This window comes from Bactrocera neohumeralis, chromosome 3 (assembly GCF_024586455.1).
Source record: "Bactrocera neohumeralis isolate Rockhampton chromosome 3, APGP_CSIRO_Bneo_wtdbg2-racon-allhic-juicebox.fasta_v2, whole genome shotgun sequence".
In the NCBI taxonomy this organism is placed as follows: Eukaryota; Metazoa; Arthropoda; class Insecta; order Diptera; family Tephritidae; genus Bactrocera; species Bactrocera neohumeralis.
In genome coordinates this window covers 77,279,904-77,299,902 of record NC_065920.1, presented here as the reverse complement: position 1 = coordinate 77,299,902, position 19,999 = coordinate 77,279,904, and the positions used below count along the sequence as shown (strand labels likewise).

The window sequence follows — 19,999 nt, the reverse complement described above, 5'->3', positions numbered from 1 at the left end:
GCTTTTATACATTTTAATATTACTATTTTAAATTAACAATACTTTTTACTAATGAAAATTCCAATACGGTTTGGATGTACAGCTTGTTTAGATTCTCGTCAAAACTTCAGTTTAAAACTTTTTCCAGTTTTACAGCTCCATCATTGTTTTATTTTTCATATGATCACAAAGAAATCATGGCGATGAGGACACGGACTTTTGCCGCCGCCACTTCAACGACACAGAAACCAATGATTAAAATAAATTTTTATTAACTTTCTGTACTCATATATAAAGGAACAAATATGTAATAAAAAAAAATTTATTAAAAATATCACATGTTTTTTATCAATTGCCATAAAATGACTCGAAACTCCGATATCTCGACTAGAACATCCCCTTAAGTTTTATGAAATGCTTTGAATATTTTCAACAAGCGTGAAACATATCATGAACGCTCTCCACACAAACAATACATAGATGTTTTAAGTATTTTTAAGCAAGAAAAATAAATTTATTAGACAATTATTGGCACATTTCCCGGATGCTTTTCAGGTTAGCAATAATTTATAGGAAAACGAATTGCAAGCATTTTGCCATACACGCCAAATTAAATATCAAATTTATTTAATCTGTTTCATTAAATAAATATTTAATCCGCCACCTTCCGACAAAATGAAGAAACAAAGTTTTTCTGCATGTTCCGGGATAATCATTTACAACAAATAAAAAAATTATAAAAAAATCAAAATGTAAAAAGAATTTGGCTAATTACTTTTCCATGTTAGTTAAATCGTGGTGATTTAAAATTTTGTTGTATTTGTTATTGTATTTTCATTACGCACATTTCTGGCTGCTCATTAAAGTTTCTCAGACAGATTTGCTGATAACTACCGCTACATTGGACATTAGGACCGCACTCACTTCAATCAGCAAAAAGCAAAAAAGCATCGAATGGCAGCTTTTCATTATTATCTGAACACTAGGCTTGAAGAAAAATGGCAATGTAACGGTAAATGAAAATAAATATTTCAGATAAACTGTTACTGTTAGCCGAAAAGCATGTGGCTGAGCACTAGTGTATATAAGATGATGAATGTTTATTTGTACATCGGCGAGTATGTGCCTACATACATATGTACTTACATACTTATGTTATACATATGAACTAGTCTGAAGCAGTGCCGTGGGTCAAAGTGTTTAGCCATTTGTCTTATGTTTTCTGTCTATTTGTTATTTGCGTTCAGCAAACATATTGATGTTACGTCAATAGTTAATTTAGCAACAGATAAAAACCAAATAAAACTTTCCGCTTTACGAAAATTCACACAGTTTCACTTACACCGACTCACACACAAACAAACATACATAGGTATATGTGCATGTGTGTGTACTGTAACAAAGCGAAAGGTAATGACGATGACCAAGTGGAAGGTGAAAAATAAAATTTCTGTGAAAAAAAAAATTTTTTGTGCGTTTTTACTTCGATTTGATCTCCTTTCCATTGTGCGAGACGAATTAGTTACCTTTTATTTGCTTTGAAATATCAATTGTTTGTTGAAGAAAATTTCGCTAGTGCAACTGCAGCCAAGCTCACACTAAACACGGCTTATGCTCATTATCCATTCAAGCCATCAATTTTTTTTAAGTGTTTTATTTGGTGCTAAAAGGTTTCCTCACCACAAACACAACCCAGCAAACACAACGATCAGCGAAAGGTTAGATAATGGACTCCCTTTCTCTAATATCTAAATTTAGAGAAAACTGTAGTAAGAACAGAAAACGGAACAGAAGATACATGAACCTACAATCGAGAAAATTTAAAAAAAATAGCTCTCAATCTTTGAATAAAAAGTCTATCTAAATTCAAAATGAGGCTTTACAAGCTCGAAGAAGTCAACTGTTGGAAGACTTATCTAACTAAGAATACTCTGTTCAAACTTCAAAATATTCGATTCTCCTTCTAGAAACATCAGAGAAACAGAGTCTTCTCAAGCTAACGGAAAATACTTAAATCAACAATCGAGAAATTTTTAGTTCTCCAACGATTTTTAATTTAGCTCTCGAATGAGAACTTCGTTTGGAACCGTAATTGATGTCAAGTACAAATCAAATTCTATTGTGGTTATGTGAATAAAAAGTTTATATAAATGCAAAATCAGACTTCACAAGCCCGAAGATATCAACTGTTGGACTCTAAGAACCCTCTACAACAGCACAAACTGAAAAATATTTAATTCTACCAACGCCAGAGCCTTCTATGACAACATATGTAAGCTAACATTTTCTGAGAAATAATTTTATAAAAGTTTGGGTTAGATTAGTCCGGTAGGTTCATACCCTTTCTCTAAGCTAGGCATTAACCAGTTATTGACCTTAGTGTTACCAGATGAAGTACCGCCACGAAGTGCATGAGGAGTAGTCATCATTTAAGATGTCAGCGCTTTACACGAATTTTAACATCTTCTTTGGCTTCATTAACGAAGCCTCTAACTAGCATACCTTTGGGCCCCAGGGCTTGAAGTTGTTTTACCTATGCAAGCCAAATATAGAAGAGATGCTTTTTTTAAGTAGTCTGGAATGCGGAACTTCAATCCACTCAATCTAACCTATTCTCAGCTGCAGACTATCCCACGGAACTACCCGGGATACTACAAGGGAAGCAGCATTGTTTCACTGGTGCCTTGCTTTTGACATTTCCTGCAGTCTTCCCGATCTGTAAGCCCCATGAACCATGTTCTTATGTTACAGTCCTTTGATCAGACGGATAACAGGTTGCAGATAGATATAAGGTTTAGCTTCTAACAACCAATAAGCTATTCTACACAACTTTCAACGGCTAGGGAGGGAGCGATACAAAGAGGTTTTGGGTAGAAAGTACTAAATTGCTAATAAATCCTAGACGTCTATATTCCCACTACCAGCATGGCGGGTGTTTTTGTGCAATTCAATAACTATTCAAGAGGTTACATGGGTTTACGGGTTTCAAAAAATCTATTTTTTTTGTTATCTTATTAAATTCTACTTTACCTTTAAAATATTGTCCTAAATTTTCAAGTTGATCTGAGTAATAGTTTCGAATATACAGCCTTGAGAACTTGTGCACTCGAGGATAGCTAGACCTTTGTTCAAGTTCTAAGTTAAGGTTTTAACTAAAAAACGAATTTTTCACTTTAGATGATCCTGGAAGGAGTTATCTTGCCAAAGCGGGCGCATCTTTTTCCCGAGGGGTCACTAGAAAGGGGTCGCAATGGCCGAGTTTAAAATATTATTTTCCAAAATTTCCGAATTTCTTTGATAATAGTGTATGTTTATAACAATAGAAGTTTCTAATAAAATATTTCATTTTTTATGTGAGAAAAAAATTGTTGAAAAAAGGCTGCTTTTTACCCGAGAAAATCCATGTAATTCCTTAATGCTAAAAATCAATAGTTTAAAGCATACCCAAACACCATATGAATCGGTAGGCCCGTGTCATGACCTTAGCAGCGGTGTAACTTTCAGTCGGCCAACCGTTTTGTTCACAGACTTCGAGTGAGTCTATTTCTACTATGTGTTTAGCCATCAAAAGACAATAAATAGTTCGTACTAGGCTCCTGCTTTACACTTATCGCAGGAAATAATAGTTAATTTAAACAATAGATTTGAAGGTACAAAATTCATGCAACGTTAACATGAGTCTATACTTTATAGTTCTATAGCTGAAACTACAAAAAAGCTAGAGGTTTCATGTACAGTGGGAGATAGCAGAATTGATTTCTCTTATTCAACAACGAACTCTTTATTAACACGATGAAGTACTTTGACAGGGCACAACATTTCACAGAAAGAACAGAGCATAAAATAAAAAATTCCTCTCGTGATGTGTCTAACTAATAAAATTAAATGCATATCAAAATACAACTTTGTACATACATACATACATATGTATGTATATGTGTATGGATATGTAGATACGTTGGAAATCAAATAAATTCCTATTTGACAGATGTATTTAGTGTCAGTTAACACGTTCGGTTTAACAGGTGAATAGATCGTTTAAGTGCACGCAAGGTTTATAGCAACAATTCTATACAAAACATACATACATAAGTATGTAGAGATATGTAAATGTAGCAGTGCACAGTGAAGAGATTAATACATTTATATGAGAATGATAGATTTGATTTGGGGTTCGCATGGAAGAAAATATGTACATATATTCTATACAAAAGTTGAATAAGTATTTATAAAAATTTAATGATTTTCATTAGATAAAAATGAAATTTATATAACATATTTGAAAATTATTTTCACAATTTTTAAAATCTTTCTAAATTTTTCAAAATTTCTTTTGACAAAATTTTTTTTTCACAATTTTTAAAATCTTAAATAAAAAAAAAATTCTTTAATCTTCCGTTTCGACAAAAAATGTTTATTTTCAACATTTTTTTTTAATCTTTTTAAATTCTTAAAAAATTCTTCCGACAAAAAAATGTTTTCTTTTTCACAATTTTTAAAATCTTTTTAAATTCTTCAAACTTTCTTTCGACAAAAAATAAATTTTTATAATTGTCAAATTTTTATCACAAAAATGTTTTTTTTTACAAAATGTGTAAAATTTTTCGAAAGTTCGTACGTTTATTAACGACTAACTAATGAGATTTTTAATTTCTTCAATTTATTTTTCACACACAAAGTTTTTTAATTGTTCGCAACGTTTCACCGCCAAAACTCAATTAATAACTCATTAATTCACCCACTGACCGCTAAGTACCGTCGCACAGAATACCGGACACGTTGTTGAGCGGTTGACAAAACATCGGCGAATGAGTTTGGCTACGAGAAAAATTTATGATTTCGAATATTTCAACACAAAAAACTATATACTACATCAAAAAAGAAAATTAAAAGCGAAAAATCACACACACCAAATACCAAATGCGATACATACGGATAAATGCCAAAACAATAACAATAATAATGCGCGAGCAACGCTAACCAAATCATAACAGAAATACATAAAAACAATAAAAGCAACAATTACAACAATAACAATAGCGAAACAACTCAAAAATCTTCACGAAGAGCCGCAATCGCACGCTTGCAGAGCAGCAATGCAGCATCCCATAGCAATTGCTGCCAACTATTGTAGCAAACAACTAACAACAACAATGCCACCAGCAAAGGCACTAACCGCTCGCAACTACATGTGTACGCCACAATAGCCAAGTAACAACACAATTATTGGCGGCCAATACACAAGAGTGAAAAATCGAAAAGCCACAACAACAACAACAACAACAGGCGACATAGACACATACAATAGCAAAAAGCAATGAGAAAAAGCGTCAAGTGAACTTGAAGTATCGACGCGTTTGTGGGAGAGGGTGGTGAGGTCAAGTGTATGTGTTTATGTGAAAAAGCAACAACAACAACGACAACAATGTAAGTGATATTGAAAAGCCGTCGAAAATTGTTTACATCCCCGATTGTAATGCACAGATGCGCTGAAAGTATTCATTAATAATAATAACAACAATAGCAACAAACACTGTGGTATGTATTATTAAATCAGGCCTAAGGTCTAGTGACAATTAAAGCAAGTCAGAGGTGGTAAGTTAATTGCAAATATATTGACATGTGTGTATGTATGCATGAACAATAACTCCCAGCTTTGAGCGCAAGTACAGGTTCGGTTTTTCACGGTTGCAAAAATATGTAACGAAACTATCGAAATTTTTATATCGTGTTGCGATAAAAACAAAAAAAGTTATGTTCGGTTGCACTGATATTATAATACCATTCACAAATAAAAAAGTTTCCATACAAGAACTTGATTTTGATCAGTCATTTAATGCCTGATCTAAACAATTTTACGGAGATTGTAGAGCAACATTAGGCAGTAATCCATGCCAAATTTCATAACGATATCTTATCAAATAAAAATGTTTTTCAAAGAAGAATTTAATTTGATCCGTCAGTTTGTGTGACAGGTTATCCTATAGTGGTCCGATGTCGGCGATTACGACAAATGAACAGCTTCATGGAGAGAAGAAACTTTGAGACTCTTTCGCGCATATACAGATAGACGCATCGATCGACTCCGCTCGTCACGGTAATCATTTATACCGTGTTTTCCAAAGAGGTGATGTGATTTCTAAGTGTCGTTTCGGTTTACAATTTAATCACGGAAAGATATACTACGCAAGGACAACCTTAAATTATTAAGTTTTATTATCAAAATAATAATGCTCAAGTGCCAATAAGAAAAGAACCGCTCGGAGTACTGAAAATATTGTTGCCTTTCAGGCAAGTGTTGATCTTAAGAATTGCGTCTGTCTCAAACAGCAAACTGGCAGATTTTGAGAGAGGATTTGGGCTTGCATCCGCATAAAGTAGTTCTCACTGAAGAACTGAAGCCGTCGGACCACCGTAAACGTCGTGAATTTGATGATTTTGCCTTGGAACCACTTGATACGATAACGATTTTTTTCAAAATCAAATCAATTTTGTTCAAAAGAAAATTATCTGTTCTGATGATGCTCATCTGCATCTGAATGGTGCGGTAAATAAACAAAACTTTCGATTCTGGTGCAAAGAAAATCCACAAATTATTCATGAACAACTATTATTGTTCTTCTTTTTTGGCGTAGACACATAACGTCGTCTCTTAATTCGCTGAAATATGTCAATGTCGTCTTATATCTCGTACAGCTCATCGTCCCATCTAATACAGTATTCGCCGTTGCCAATGCGCAAAGGACCGTAAATCGTCCGCAGAACCTAACTCTCAAAAACTCGTAGCGCCAACAACTATTAAATACATTAACCTAAATTGACAGTTTGGTGTGGTTTTTGATATGGTGGAATCATCGGTACGAACTTCTTTCGAAATGGAGCTGGGAACCACGTACTCTTAGTGGAGAGCGGTATAGATCGATAATAACCAACTTTTTATGATCGCAATTGGAAGAAGTTGGCCTTGACAACATCCTGTTCCAACAAGACGGGGCTACGTGCCACTCAGGACTTGCAATAACCGAATTATTCCGAGAAAAGTTTGGAGATCCGAATATTTCAAGAAATTGGACATTGAATGTCACCGATGTAAAGGCAAAAACGCAATGTGAGATTTTTTCTCGTTCCCCAAACTGAAATTAACGTTCCATGGAACACGTTTTCAGTCTATCGAAGAGATAAAACAAAATTCGCTGAAGAAGCCATCCCAAAAAGTGCTTATGAAAAGTGTTTCGAGGACTGGAAAAATCGTTAGCATAATTATATTACATCTGGTGGGGATTACTTTGAAGGCGACAAAATAAATATTATCGACTTTAACGATTTCTCAGCCCACTTTGAATTCATTGTACCACCTATAAACTTTTTCTTATGGCATAGTTTGATCACCAAATCCCAGCCGCAACATTCCCATCCGCAAACAAAATTTGCAGCAAGCGTTCTTGGCTTAACAAAATCAATTATTGTAAAGATTCGATAAATTCAAGACTAATTCGGAGATAAATAAACCTTTTGACAAGCAGGCGCTTGTAAATTGTTAGAAATAGTCCAACCAACATAGAAAAAAATGTACCTGTCTTTCTAAAGCCCGGGAATTTTAAATGATAGTTCTACCTTATTTTTAGACCACAGTAATATTTACTTTATAGGGCCTCCGACATTTTTGCTGGATGTTACAAACTCGGTGGCAAACATATTATACTCTGTTAATAAAATTGTAAATTGAAGATTAACAAGGTCTCTATATTTTAGGGATGCCAAATGTCAGATTATTCAGAAATTTTCAACATAAAGAGACTACTCGAAAAGCCGCCAGCAATAAGCTCCACATGTACTTATATAACGTCCAAGCTATATAGGTGTGAACATAATTATATCTTATATACTGGTGAAATGGTCATCTAAATCTCTTACTAAACATTTGGAGTCTCAATTCTGATTCTTTGGCAGCATGCTTTGACGATCATTAATACATACATACAGATGTAAATATATAAATTATTAAGGAAATCTGCACCTATTTGTACTTGAATCTCTCACAAAACTCTCAACTTCACACCACGATAGACACGTTCGCACGCGACAATGAGATCAAAGGTTCAAAACTCTTAAAAAAATATTCGTAATATCTTTTCTTTATGCCAACTCCGCAGCGTCCAACTAAAAATGAACGGGCGACTTGTTAAATGCTTGAATGGCTGCCATCTGCCGACTGAGGCACGAGATCAGCATCATCACTACAAATGAGCGGCAAGCCGGCTAAGTGCCAATTGGCCAAAGTGCCACCAAATAAAACTGAAAAAGGAGAATCAGCGGAAAAAAGTTAAAAGTGTGCACATCATAAAACGAATTTAAATGATTTGTAAACGCAACGGCAGCGCACACATTTTTGTAGCGCAACGAGTGGCCAACAGCCGCCGTGGTCGCGGCCGCGGCGTGACCAACTACACCAACGGTCAGTCGCTTATCACCGCTATCATGTCCACACAGCGAACACGGTAATGTACATTTTAACAAATTAGAGATAATCGTTGCGCAAATGAGCTGAGCGGATCGTGATAACTTTGTGACGATGCACAACGATCGGCCGTCAAAAGGCCACTACAAATGGCAGTGTCGCCTTTGAAGCGCTCATCATGACGCTGACAATGATGATGGTGATGCTTAGAATGCACTCGCGTCGGGTGCTATATGCAGCCGGCCAAGCAAGATGTAAGACTCAACCAGCTGATCAGCAATTCAATCAAATTTAATCAAGTGTGTAATTTTTCCATTGCAACTTTTACACGTTGGTTCAGCGAAGAAGAATTGAGAGATCATCAAAACGATCGGAGCGATCAAAACGTCCAAAGCTCAAACGTTTGACCAAGGCGACGCGCTCAACAATGGCGCACGATTTTTATTATATTTACGACTATTAGCTGATGAATGGATCGATTTCGCATACAGTAATCATTAAAGTATTGATTACAGCATAATCTATGTTATTTCATTCTTATCAAGAAAACTCATCAACTGTAGAATAAAAGCTGCGAAGGTCAAGTGGTGAAAAAGGTCAGCCAATGCTGTAACGAACATTTAATGTGAGAACAGAATTTAGTTAAGAAGGAGAAGAGATAAACTATAATCGATCACTAATATGTGAGACATTGAAAGTACACAAGAAAATATTTTGAAACTTGTGGAAAACGATTCCTTAATATAGAATATTTTCTGCAAACTCTTTCCTTACAACTTATACTAAATAGCCTTCGTATTACTCACCCGACAAACTCCTTCCACGCATACCGCTTTACGTCTATAATAGTGCGTGTAATACACTGCCGGTCTGCCACAGGTAGTCCCATCAGTCACCGACTGATTCATGCTCACGAACATGCCCGAACCACTTGGACGACAAAACAACTCACACTCGTTGTGTTCTTTTTCATAACCCAACCAGTTGTAGTACTTTTCTTTATATGCTATTCTGTTGAAGGCGGCACATTGTTCGTCACGTTGCCGCTTTTTGTTCGCCTTACATTTTTCGTCCTTGCAAAGCCGGAACCGTTTTATAATACCTCGACAACCGGTGAGGCCATTGGGTTCTGGATAGAATTCACGGTCAATCGGAGCAGCATCAAGTGAAGTCAGTTTACTTAAAACAAAATAAAGTAAAAAAAACTCATCCATTGATAAAAGAGAGCAGTTAGATATTATAAAGTTTTAGAGAGATTTTCCCTAATGAAGAAAAATAGTAGTCCCAAAAATATGTAATTTTATAAAACTTGAGTAGATAAGAAGATAAACGTACGTAAAACTAAATCTGAAAACGTAACCGGCCAACAGTTTGCAGATTTCAGATCAATATCTCAACAAGTAGTGAAGGGCTATGTTCGGGTATAGCCGAAATTTTTATACTCTCGCAATTTGCAAATTAAGAAACAAGGCAGATTGACCAATATAGTAGGTACATATAGGGAGCTAATGATTTATGGGAAGTATAGCCCTGATTTTGTCCATTTCAGTCAAGAGACTACACCACAGTTTCACAGTGGAATGTTTGGGTGACTATGTAAAAATCGATTCAGTAGTTCCCAAGCTGTAGGATTTCACCCAAAGGTGGGCGTCGCCACACCCATTGTACAGTTTTTATCCGCTCATATAAAGCTCCTCCCCACCTTGAACAACCTTGTGAAATTTAGTGCGAATGGTTTCATTAAACAATTTGCCAAACTTCTTCATTTCCTTATTGGCGTAGACACCGCTTACACGGTTATACTTGAGTTTACAACAGCGCGCCAGTGCTTCCCCCGGCGGGTAGTGCGTCGAATACTTTCAGAGCTGGAGTGTTTTCATCCATACGGACGACATGACTTAGCCAGCGCAACCGCTGTCTCTTAATTCGCTGCACTATGTCAATGTCGCCGTATATCTCATACAGCTCATCGTTCGATCGAATGCGGTATTCGCCGTGATCAATGTGCAAAGGATCATAAATCTTCTGCAGAACTTTTTTCTCAAAAACTTGCAACGCCGACTCATCAGATGCTGTCATCGTCCATGCCTCTGCACCATATAGCAGAACGGGAATAATGAGTGGCTTATAGAGTTTGGTCGTTGTTCGTAGAGGGAGGACTTTACTTCTCAATTGCCTACTCAGTCCGAAGTCTGCGTTGAATTTCTTGGCTGACGTTTTTGTTGGTATTAATGTTGGTTCCAATATATTCGAATTATGACTGTGAATAGTGATGTGGGTACTAAAACTAAATTAACCATTCTTGCTGAAGTATATTATGTAAACATGGGTAAAAACAGATAACATTCTCGATATAACGGTTATTTTGAAAACTACTAAAAATGCATTTTTATGGAGCAGAGCCACCTCCACTTTTAAACAATTCTTGGCTATAAGGTACCTCATGCTTCGGTGATCTCTTATACTAAATTAAAATTTTGCATTTAATGGTTAGTTATAGCACTTTGTCGGCGGTCAAAAGAACCGTTCCACCCATTTTCAATACCAGCCTTCCTTGGGTGCCAAGAAACACGAGCACGAGTTTCGTTAAGATAACTTGATTTTTACTCAAGTGATCTCTTACACCAACGGATGTGCGGACGGTAGGCAGGCAGGCAATCACTCGGATTTCAACTCGTCTCATCATACTAATCACTAATATGCATATAACCCTTTATCCATTTCGATTACTTTTAGGTGATATACTCTCTGTTGCAACATGGTGCAAGAGTATAAAAACTAAGAGTCGCAAACTATATACAGACAGACAGACTGACGAACATCTGATCTTTAATAGAGTCTCTGTGTGTTACAAACTTCGTGCCAAACTTAATATACCCCCTTCAAATTGTAATTATACCTACACAAACGACTTTAATGAATTATTTAGAGTATATATTTTTATAAAATGTCATTAAAAATGTTGTATTATATTTTTAGCAGAGTAACTCCTTCAAACATACAAGTATGTTTGAAAGATGTGGAAGACAGACCATAAACAACTACAACATCCTTTGAATTGTTCATTTCAATAGTACTCACCGTTCGATACATTTTCTGCGGCGTATTTGCACACAAGAGTTACTACATTTAGTCCACTTTTCCCAGCGATCCCAAGTAAAAGTTGTGCCCACACGTTTTATAATGCTAATAAGCTTTTTGCGTGAGTGTTTTGGCCTTTCTCCTGTTACTTCGTCGTCATCGTCATCATCATCGTCGTCCTGCTCCTCGTCATAATCAATATCCACATTTTCCTCTGCGCTTTCACTTCTCAAGTTTTCTTTTTGATTTGTATTGCTTAGGCTTTTCAAAATTTCAGTACCGTTAGCTATTGAGGATGACTCGGAATTTTTTGGAGTAGCCGAAAACTCGGTGCCATATGTAAAGCACGCTAGCGCTAACAAAAACAACCAAAGTAGTTGTTTTCTGGAACTGTTGGGGATCGAAAAATATAATATGTTACTTACAGTTATGTAATATGGTATTATATTGGTAGTCGGAAAAGTATTTTGTCAAGAGATGTCGTTGCAGTCGTATAACCAATGCTGCCAATCAGATTGTGTTATATCATGCAGTATTGGAAAGGTGAGATTTTCTCGAAATTTCGATTTACACTGACGAAAGTTTTACATTGATGGAATAATGTCTCTAGCGGAAAAATGGCAAAAAGTTGTCGACCAAAATTTATTTATTATTATAAATATAAAAAAATTAGTTAAAATTTGATTAGAAATACGAAAAGACTTTTTCGACTACCCAATATTTATGCTGAATGCAATGCATTAACATTAAGATGCACACATAAATATATAAATAACATTTTTCGAGTTCTTTGTCTATTTACTAAACTATTTTGTTTACATAACTTTGGAATTTGATGTGACTCACTCACTCTAACTGTCCATTTAAATGCTAATTTCGCATTTACATGCTCTAATTGGTAAATTGCATTTATTCTACCAAAAAGGCGATAAATCCATTATTTCCAATTCACACATCTTAAAACGTAGACAATAAATTAAATGCGAAATTTCACGTTTTCAAAAAAAGTTGTCGTTAAGACCTTTTATGTTGAAAACGGCGATTTAATTAATATTTTTTGTTTGCATTTTTATTCAATTAGCTTTTGTTGTAATCACCTAAATCAAACAATTCGCTCAAAACGCGGAAATTGGTGACAAACTGTTTGTATTCTAATTCGTTGGCGATGATCGCATCCCAACCGCACCCGAATCAATTTGCGCATATTGCAAATTTTCTTCTTTTTTTCGTTTTTTGCATGCTACACACAAGTATTTGCCCACAAAAGAGTTCATTGTGCTCGTTAGAAAAACATAACCCCGATTTTCTTTCATTTGTTGTTTTTTATTTTATTTTTTGTTTTTTTTTTATCTTTTTTGTCTGTTTTAGCTCGGTATTCAAACTGAATAATATTTTTTTAATTATTTGCACGCTTCATTGGCATTGTTAAGCTTAGATATTTTTTTGAAAACGCTGCAATATCATTTCATAGGCAAACTTTTATTATTTTTGCATTGTCCGATTAATTTTCTAAATTTAGAAAATGATTTGCAATATTTGAAACATTTCTGCATAATTAACTTGTAGAATTGTGCTGATCCTGTATAAATTGATTTAAAAATCTTGTTCGAAGTCTCTTACAATTTTAATGTTATCATAAATATATGTATACATATATAATTTAAATTGTATTCTCTATTTTTTTTAAACAATCAGCGTAACGCCCTCCGGTATCACATGCGCAGCACAAACCTTAATGCTTTTATTCGCAACATTTCAGCAATACTTTGATAAGCGTTCAAAATTCGCAAGTTATGAGATCAATTCTGCTTCATTAGCGTTTTTGAATAAACACATAAGTTCAAAATACTAAATTTTCGAAAACTTTGCTGTAACGTCCACGCTATTGAAACCCCTGCAGCCAACTGATTATGCTGTTAAAAAAACATTATTGCCTTGGACCAACTTTTACGCCACACAAGAAGCTTTTTATCTCAATTCTGTGGCATTTGTAAAAATTATATTAAATAGGTATTTTATGTGTATATATGTACGTCTGTACATATATATTAAGTTGGCTCAAAAAACTAATATTTTTTTCATTGGTGCTCTGAAAAATTGTATGATAGACACCTGTTAGAAAATCTCACCAAGTATGAGCTTTGAATTGTAGGGGAAAGACCTAACATTTTTCTATTTTTTTCTTATTATGATAGAAAAACACATATGAAAATCGACTTTGGAAAACTTGAAAAGCATCTCGTTTCATGGATTTTGTAGGAAATTAAATGCTCTACAAAATGGTCACCTATGGTTTTTTCGTTTGAAGTTAGATTATTTTAAGACAATCATTTTGTTAAGAATTTTATATGAAAATTTTTTGTTATTATTAAAACTCATAGTTTTGTAGGAAATTTACTGCCCTACAAAAATGGTCTGTTAGTTTTCCTTTTTTTTTGCATTTTTCCTATAAAAAGTGGATTCTCGGAAAATGGATTCCATTGTTCGAAGATTCTTGGCAATAAACATCTCGTATACGCTTAACTTAATCGAAAAATTATTCAAGACCTAGACGTGCCTATAAACTATATTTCACATTAACAAGAAAAAAATATTAATTTTTTTTGTCCCACCCTAATATATGTATGTATGTATATATACTTATGCACACATAAAAGCCTGACATCTGCTTGACGATTGGCAGTGATAAACGGCACGACTTTTTTCGTATATTTATAATTGCCACATGTGTAAATCAGGTATAAGCATCAGTGTTTGTATTGACGGGACCTGCAAGTAGGAGAAGACACCTGCAGAAGATGTTGCGTAGTTTTTACTCCTCCGTCTTAAAAGCTCAAGAGCGATACATTTTGAAATTCAAACGTGAAAATTCTATTGGTAGTGAAGATTAATCGAAAACTTTTTATTATTTTATTATGTTTTCAATAAATATAAACCTAGCACCTGAAAATTAATTAAATTGGAAACAAGAAGCCGGTAGTCGGTCACTTAATTCAGCAAAATTAACACTCGAAATTTATATTGGATCGGAATTCGATAAAAAAAAGTGTATTTGTCCGAAATGAATTGGCTTAACGCTGATTTCCGAAGCCGTTTTTGGGCGGGATAAATTCATTCCCGGTTTACTTTATGCCTTTATAAACCATAGACGAGGGTAATGGGCCTAATTAGGCCTTATATCTATATTTCAGTCCACTGTAAACTGACATGACACTGGCATCTAACCCCACTCATCTGACACCCCTCTCCCTTTGGTTCGACCCCGTCAAAACAGCACGTTTCTTGGGCCTTCCGTCCCAATTTGTCCAGTAAATTCCACTTTGGCAAAAATACCACCATAGAGAGAAAATATGCAGTTTAGAAGATTAGCCGGACCGATTCCAATAAAAATTGGTTTGTATAATTATTATTACATGCCTCCTTTCTGTTTATTTTATTCTTTATACATGCATATGTATATCGGTCGGTACATTAAGTTTGCCACGAAGTCCGCAGCACCCAGAAGGAAATGTCAACAACCCTCAAGTACTTATATAAATACCCAACGTAACAAGCTGAGAAGTCCTCTTCTTCATAAGAAGCTGCTCGTTTGTCGGAATCAATCGACTTCGGACCATTATAGCATATACTTGGGTATATACCTTACAAACTGGTCGATCAAAATCAAGTATGTACTTGTATGGAAAAATTTCTTATTTGACAAGATGTTTTCACGAAATTTGGCCAAGACTATTTTCCAGGACCTAATTATCGTGAATCAGACCACTGTGGTAGCCATAAAAACTTGTCGCTCAATATGAACATCAGAGCTAATCGGAAGTATAGCAAAGAATCTAACTGCTCTTCCCAACTTCATGGACACGACTGTCGAGGGGAATTGGCTTCCGATACGGAATGAAATGTATACCAAACTTAGGATTTCGGTGTGATCTATTTAATTATGAAGACTAAACTCCGAGAAATACCTAAAATCAATTTGACTTTTTTTATTGTATTATTAATTCAATATTAATTACCCGATTGATTTTTATGTATGGTATATTAACATATTTTTCTGATCATATTAGGTACCAATATTAATAGTCGTGTTTTACTTGACCAGCGAATGAAGCTATTAGCTGATTTTGTATGGAAAACTTAGCAAACATAAAGAGAATACCCCTATCTCTTGATCTTGCAAAACCCTTGCACGGTGCAAGAATTGCATACACCGGCACAACAACAAACATACGCAGAAAATTATTTGCAATGGCTGTAAAATATGTCAGACCAAAACCCATGTATATTTCCGTGCAATGTCACGCAAAATAAAAATGCAAATCTGTTTTGCTGTCATTTTACATAAACGCATACATATTACGTTGTTAAATTGTTGAGGAAGGTAAGTTTTAAATAGATTTTATAATTTCTATTTAAATTATAAAGATTTGTTACAGTTTTTTTTCTTAAAAATGTATGCAGAAGGTGCGCCAATTCACAACAGCAAGAGCAAGCGAATACACCTATTACGTTGACTTGTCATAAGCTGTCGTAGCTTGTATATTGAACTAGAGGCATTGCCAGTTCCTCGCTTTTTCTCATTCACAATAGCTATGATTATTCCAAAAACAAGGAGTTGGCAATAACGATAAAGTTCATTTGGACAGATCAAAATGTAAACAAATAAAATTACAAAATTGTGTGTATTGTTTAAGTTAAAATTAATATCAGTTTTGCATTATTGTGAACTGAAATCTTGTCTTTTCTCAGACAAATACAACTCTGCCATTGTTATCAAAATTCACAATCGACACAATGGAATCAGCAGTTTTCATGTTTTGCTTTTATCCGCTGCTTCGTAACATTCGTACCAATTTTTTCTCTATCTATCGGTGTATTTTCAGTTGGCAGCCTTTGATATCAGCGTCATCCCATATTATTTCACAAGTTTTTCGTCTCAACAAATGAAGTTGCACATTTGAAGCTGGTTATTTTACTTATATATTGAACCAGAAAGAGAGAAAAACTCGAACATTATTCAGTGAGTTGCAGAATTTGAAAATAAGAACATTCACGAAAATACGCGAAGGTGTACATATCAAGAAAAACCAGCGGGTATAGTGCTGAATCAGGTAACATTTAGTTGCAAGAACTCAACTGCGCAGTATATAAACTTTGGAAAAAGTGCGAAACAGACATAGTTTGAAAGTAATTCTAGCCGTCAGGAAGTGTTTCTTGCAGTAACAACATTCATATTTATATATTGTATGTAAATACAAACATTAACAAACGTTTGTGCAACTAAAGATCAAGGATAATATTGTGCGATAAATCGATTATTTAATTTAAAAAAATCTGAGTTCACTTAAAAAGTTATAAAAATGGAACGTTTCACCAAGTTAATGAAAGTCACCTATGATGATGGAAATGCTAAACTCAATATATACATCCAGATGCCATCGAACAATTACAATATCCTAAAGGAGACCATTTCAAAACAACTCTTCGATGAACGCAAGCTATCCAAGTTTGCATTTAAAACTACCTGGTTTGGTGAGTATAAAGTAGCTAAAATTGAAAACAAGTTTGAAAACTGCTTTACCAATACTCTGTAGTATTAAGGCTTATATATGTGTTTCGTTTTCTTATCACAATTTCGTAACAAAGGCCTATGACTAATTTGTTGTTTTTCAGTTTTCATTCTGTTTTTATATATGCGAGTGGAAATCGCTTCTAGATTTCTCTAATAAAACGAAAATACCAAAAAAAGAAGATATAATTTATTGTTTAATTTACTTTAATTAGATGAGGATGGTGATGAAATCGACATTTGCAACCAAGTCGATTATGATTTGTTCCTTTATAAACGGTCGGATAGATTACACATGTACATCACATCATTAGAGCTGTGGAAGGAATCGTTCAAATATGCGGAAAAGCCGGCCCAGGATGATGATGATCCAAGTGTTTTTGTCATACACGAACGTGTAGAATGTGATTCTTGTGGCTTGTCACCAATTGTTGGTTTTCGTTACAAGTGTATTCAGTGTCCGAATTTCGATTTATGCCAACGTTGTGAGGCCAAACACAAACACCCAGAGCACATGATGGTACGCATGCCAAAAGAAAACTCACCCAGTGTAATTGACGCTTGGATAACTTCTCCATGTGGACGCGCTAGCGGCCGCCGAGCAAAACGTGAACGCAAAAGTTCAAATGCTGGCGGTTGCCCATTTTTTGATATGGGAGCAGCAGGAACAGCTGCAGCAAACGACAATTGCGCTAATGATGACGCAGAGCCTAAGCTTGGAAAACATCATCACCATCATGAACGCAAGCATCATCGTCGTCAAATGCGAAACGGCTTTTTGTCCCACATGTATGAAATGATGTCGGACCTTGCCGAGGGTGGTGCCACATATAGGCAAATGGATGAAAGCGATCCCAATACGCCGTCAGCGCCTTCACCACCAAAGGAAAATGTGTCTACAAAACCAAAAGAAGTAGATGCTGCAGCCGAAGCGGCTAAAGCTGCCTGTGAGGCAGCAGCAAAGACGGCTGAAGCAGCTACTAAAATAGCTACCGAAGTAGCAGCCCAAGTAAACCAACAGGCTGCTGAAATAGCAGCAACCGTTAATGAGCAAGCTGCTGCAAAAGTTTTGAATGATTTGCTTAACGCAGAGGCAGGAGTTAAGTCTAATAATGAAGGTGTAGGTGCAGCTGGGGGAAAGGCCACCCCTAGTATGGTAAGGTTTTGTAAAAATATTGGAATATTGAACATACATATATACATAACTTATATTTCGTAAAATATGCAGGCTAGTACAGGAACATCAACTCCTACTTCACAATTTTCATCAAGCAACACTAACACTAACAATAAATCAAATGACAACAAGTCGGTGCCAGTTACACCAACTTTAGAAGATTTCGCACAATTCATTGATCCGAAATTCATGAAAGCAGGAGTAGAAATGTTTAATAATTTCAGTAATATGTTCGCAAAAATGCTTGAACCAGTGGAAGGCGCTGAGGACAACAGTTATGCTTCTGCTTATGCTGGTACTGGGTACCAAGCACGCAAAAGCTCTTCTGCTTCAGCAGCAAGTTCAATGCGCTCGGCTGCAAGTTCCACAAGCACTAAATCGAGCGCAATTGGTAAGCAGACTACCGAAGCAGAAAAATTAAATAACGAAAAGTCCAAAAATACCGGTGAAACCGAGAAACCAATCAATCCTGATACGACAACAGTGGAACGTAAACGTTCAGTAAGTGAGGAAAATGACTGGCAAATGATTGACAAACAGGCTGCCGAGTCCACAACAAATTTACTCAATATTTCTGCTGCTAGCTCGACAGAAACTATTGAAAAAATCGAATTACCCGGCGCCGTTGGTACAACGCCAGCTACTCCAGCATCAACACCAATTGTCGAAAACTTGTCGCCAAAGAGCAATTCCGATGTAAGTTTTGAACAACTCAGCATGGATTTGAAAGATCATGTTGAAAAGGAAAAGGAGCGAGCCCATATTGAACGGAAAATTAAAATTGCTGATGTCTTGAAGGCTAAGTCTGACGTTATGACCAACAATAACACACCCACAACATCCATTAACACTGGTGCTACACCAAAACCACAAAATCTAGCTGTACTCGTTTATCACAAAGGTAAGCTTGAAATGTAAAAAAGTGAATGGTTTAATCTCAATTCTGCTATTCTATACAGATCCCAGTATCAATAAGGCTATTCATGCTATGATAGCTATGGGCTTTAGCAATGAAGGCGGATGGTTAACACAATTGCTTGAGTCGGTCAATGGCAATATTTCGGCAGCATTGGATTTGATGTCACCGGCACAGAGCCAAGGCAACAATTAAAATATCTGTATATAGCGCAAAGTCTGCCGCTCATTTAGTATTTAAGGAACATTTTTCTCTCTGTAATGCTTATTTCAAAATCATATTACCTTCACTGTAACCACGTATGCATTCGTTTCTTTACTGAAACGATAAATCTGCACTACTATACTAACACTGTCAAAAGTGTATTCATTACCATGAGTCTACATCCTAAAATCATTCTCTGTATCCATCTTTTACCATTCTATATAATTGGTTCTTTTTTTTTGTGCTTCGACCAATGAAATCCGTATTTGAATATACATACATACAAGTACATATATATTTTTATTTAATTTATCTTATGAACCAATATATATTTCATATTATTTACACACACATATTTAGTATCACAATTTATTTCATTACATGAATTTATGAATGGCTTTGAAATGGTTTTCTCAATTATTATATAATATATAACTACATACATATATACGAATTCGATAAACCTTATCCATAGAGGAATGTAATTATATCCAAAATAAAAACTATAAAAATGTATATGAAAGCAGTTTTAATTTTGAACGATTTACAGTTATGAAATCTATTTTGGTTTAAAAGTATATTTACGCTGTGATGATCAGAAAATTGAAGCGGTTT

General features: G+C 35.2%; 2 protein-coding genes and 1 long non-coding RNA gene across 10 annotated transcripts in view; 2 read left to right on the top strand and 1 right to left on the bottom strand.

The window, feature by feature from the left end:
• Positions 1-13,376, bottom strand: part of LOC126752446 (ADAMTS-like protein 3) — a 31,063-nt gene extending 17,687 nt beyond the window's left edge. The window contains exons 1-3 of one of the 8 annotated variants that reach the window (XM_050463242.1): positions 13,250-13,376; positions 11,519-11,908; positions 9,244-9,616 (exon numbers count right to left, since the gene is read on the bottom strand). In XM_050463242.1, coding sequence (XP_050319199.1) covers positions 9,244-9,616; positions 11,519-11,908; positions 13,250-13,272 — 786 coding nt within the window. In that variant the 5' untranslated portion in view covers positions 13,273-13,376. Of the gene's footprint in view, positions 1-4,717; positions 4,798-4,912; positions 4,968-5,005; positions 5,023-9,243; positions 9,617-11,518; positions 11,909-13,249 lie in introns of those variants that run through there. The other 7 variants (XM_050463246.1, XM_050463248.1, XM_050463250.1 and 4 more) reach the window with 7 other exon arrangements.
• Positions 4,002-5,510, top strand: LOC126752448 (uncharacterized). The gene is made up of 2 exons (XR_007666000.1): positions 4,002-4,171; positions 4,659-5,510. It is a non-coding gene; the product is annotated as an uncharacterized LOC126752448 (long non-coding RNA).
• A 3,012-nt stretch (positions 13,377-16,388) lies between the features above and the next one.
• On the top strand, positions 16,389-19,900 carry LOC126753936 (protein ref(2)P). The gene is made up of 4 exons (XM_050465715.1): positions 16,389-17,050; positions 17,303-18,243; positions 18,316-19,165; positions 19,224-19,900. Exons 1-4 carry the CDS (start codon positions 16,879-16,881, stop codon positions 19,373-19,375), a joined length of 2,115 nt encoding a protein of 704 aa, XP_050321672.1. The 5' UTR covers positions 16,389-16,878; the 3' UTR covers positions 19,376-19,900.
• Positions 19,901-19,999: the final 99 nt, after the last annotated feature.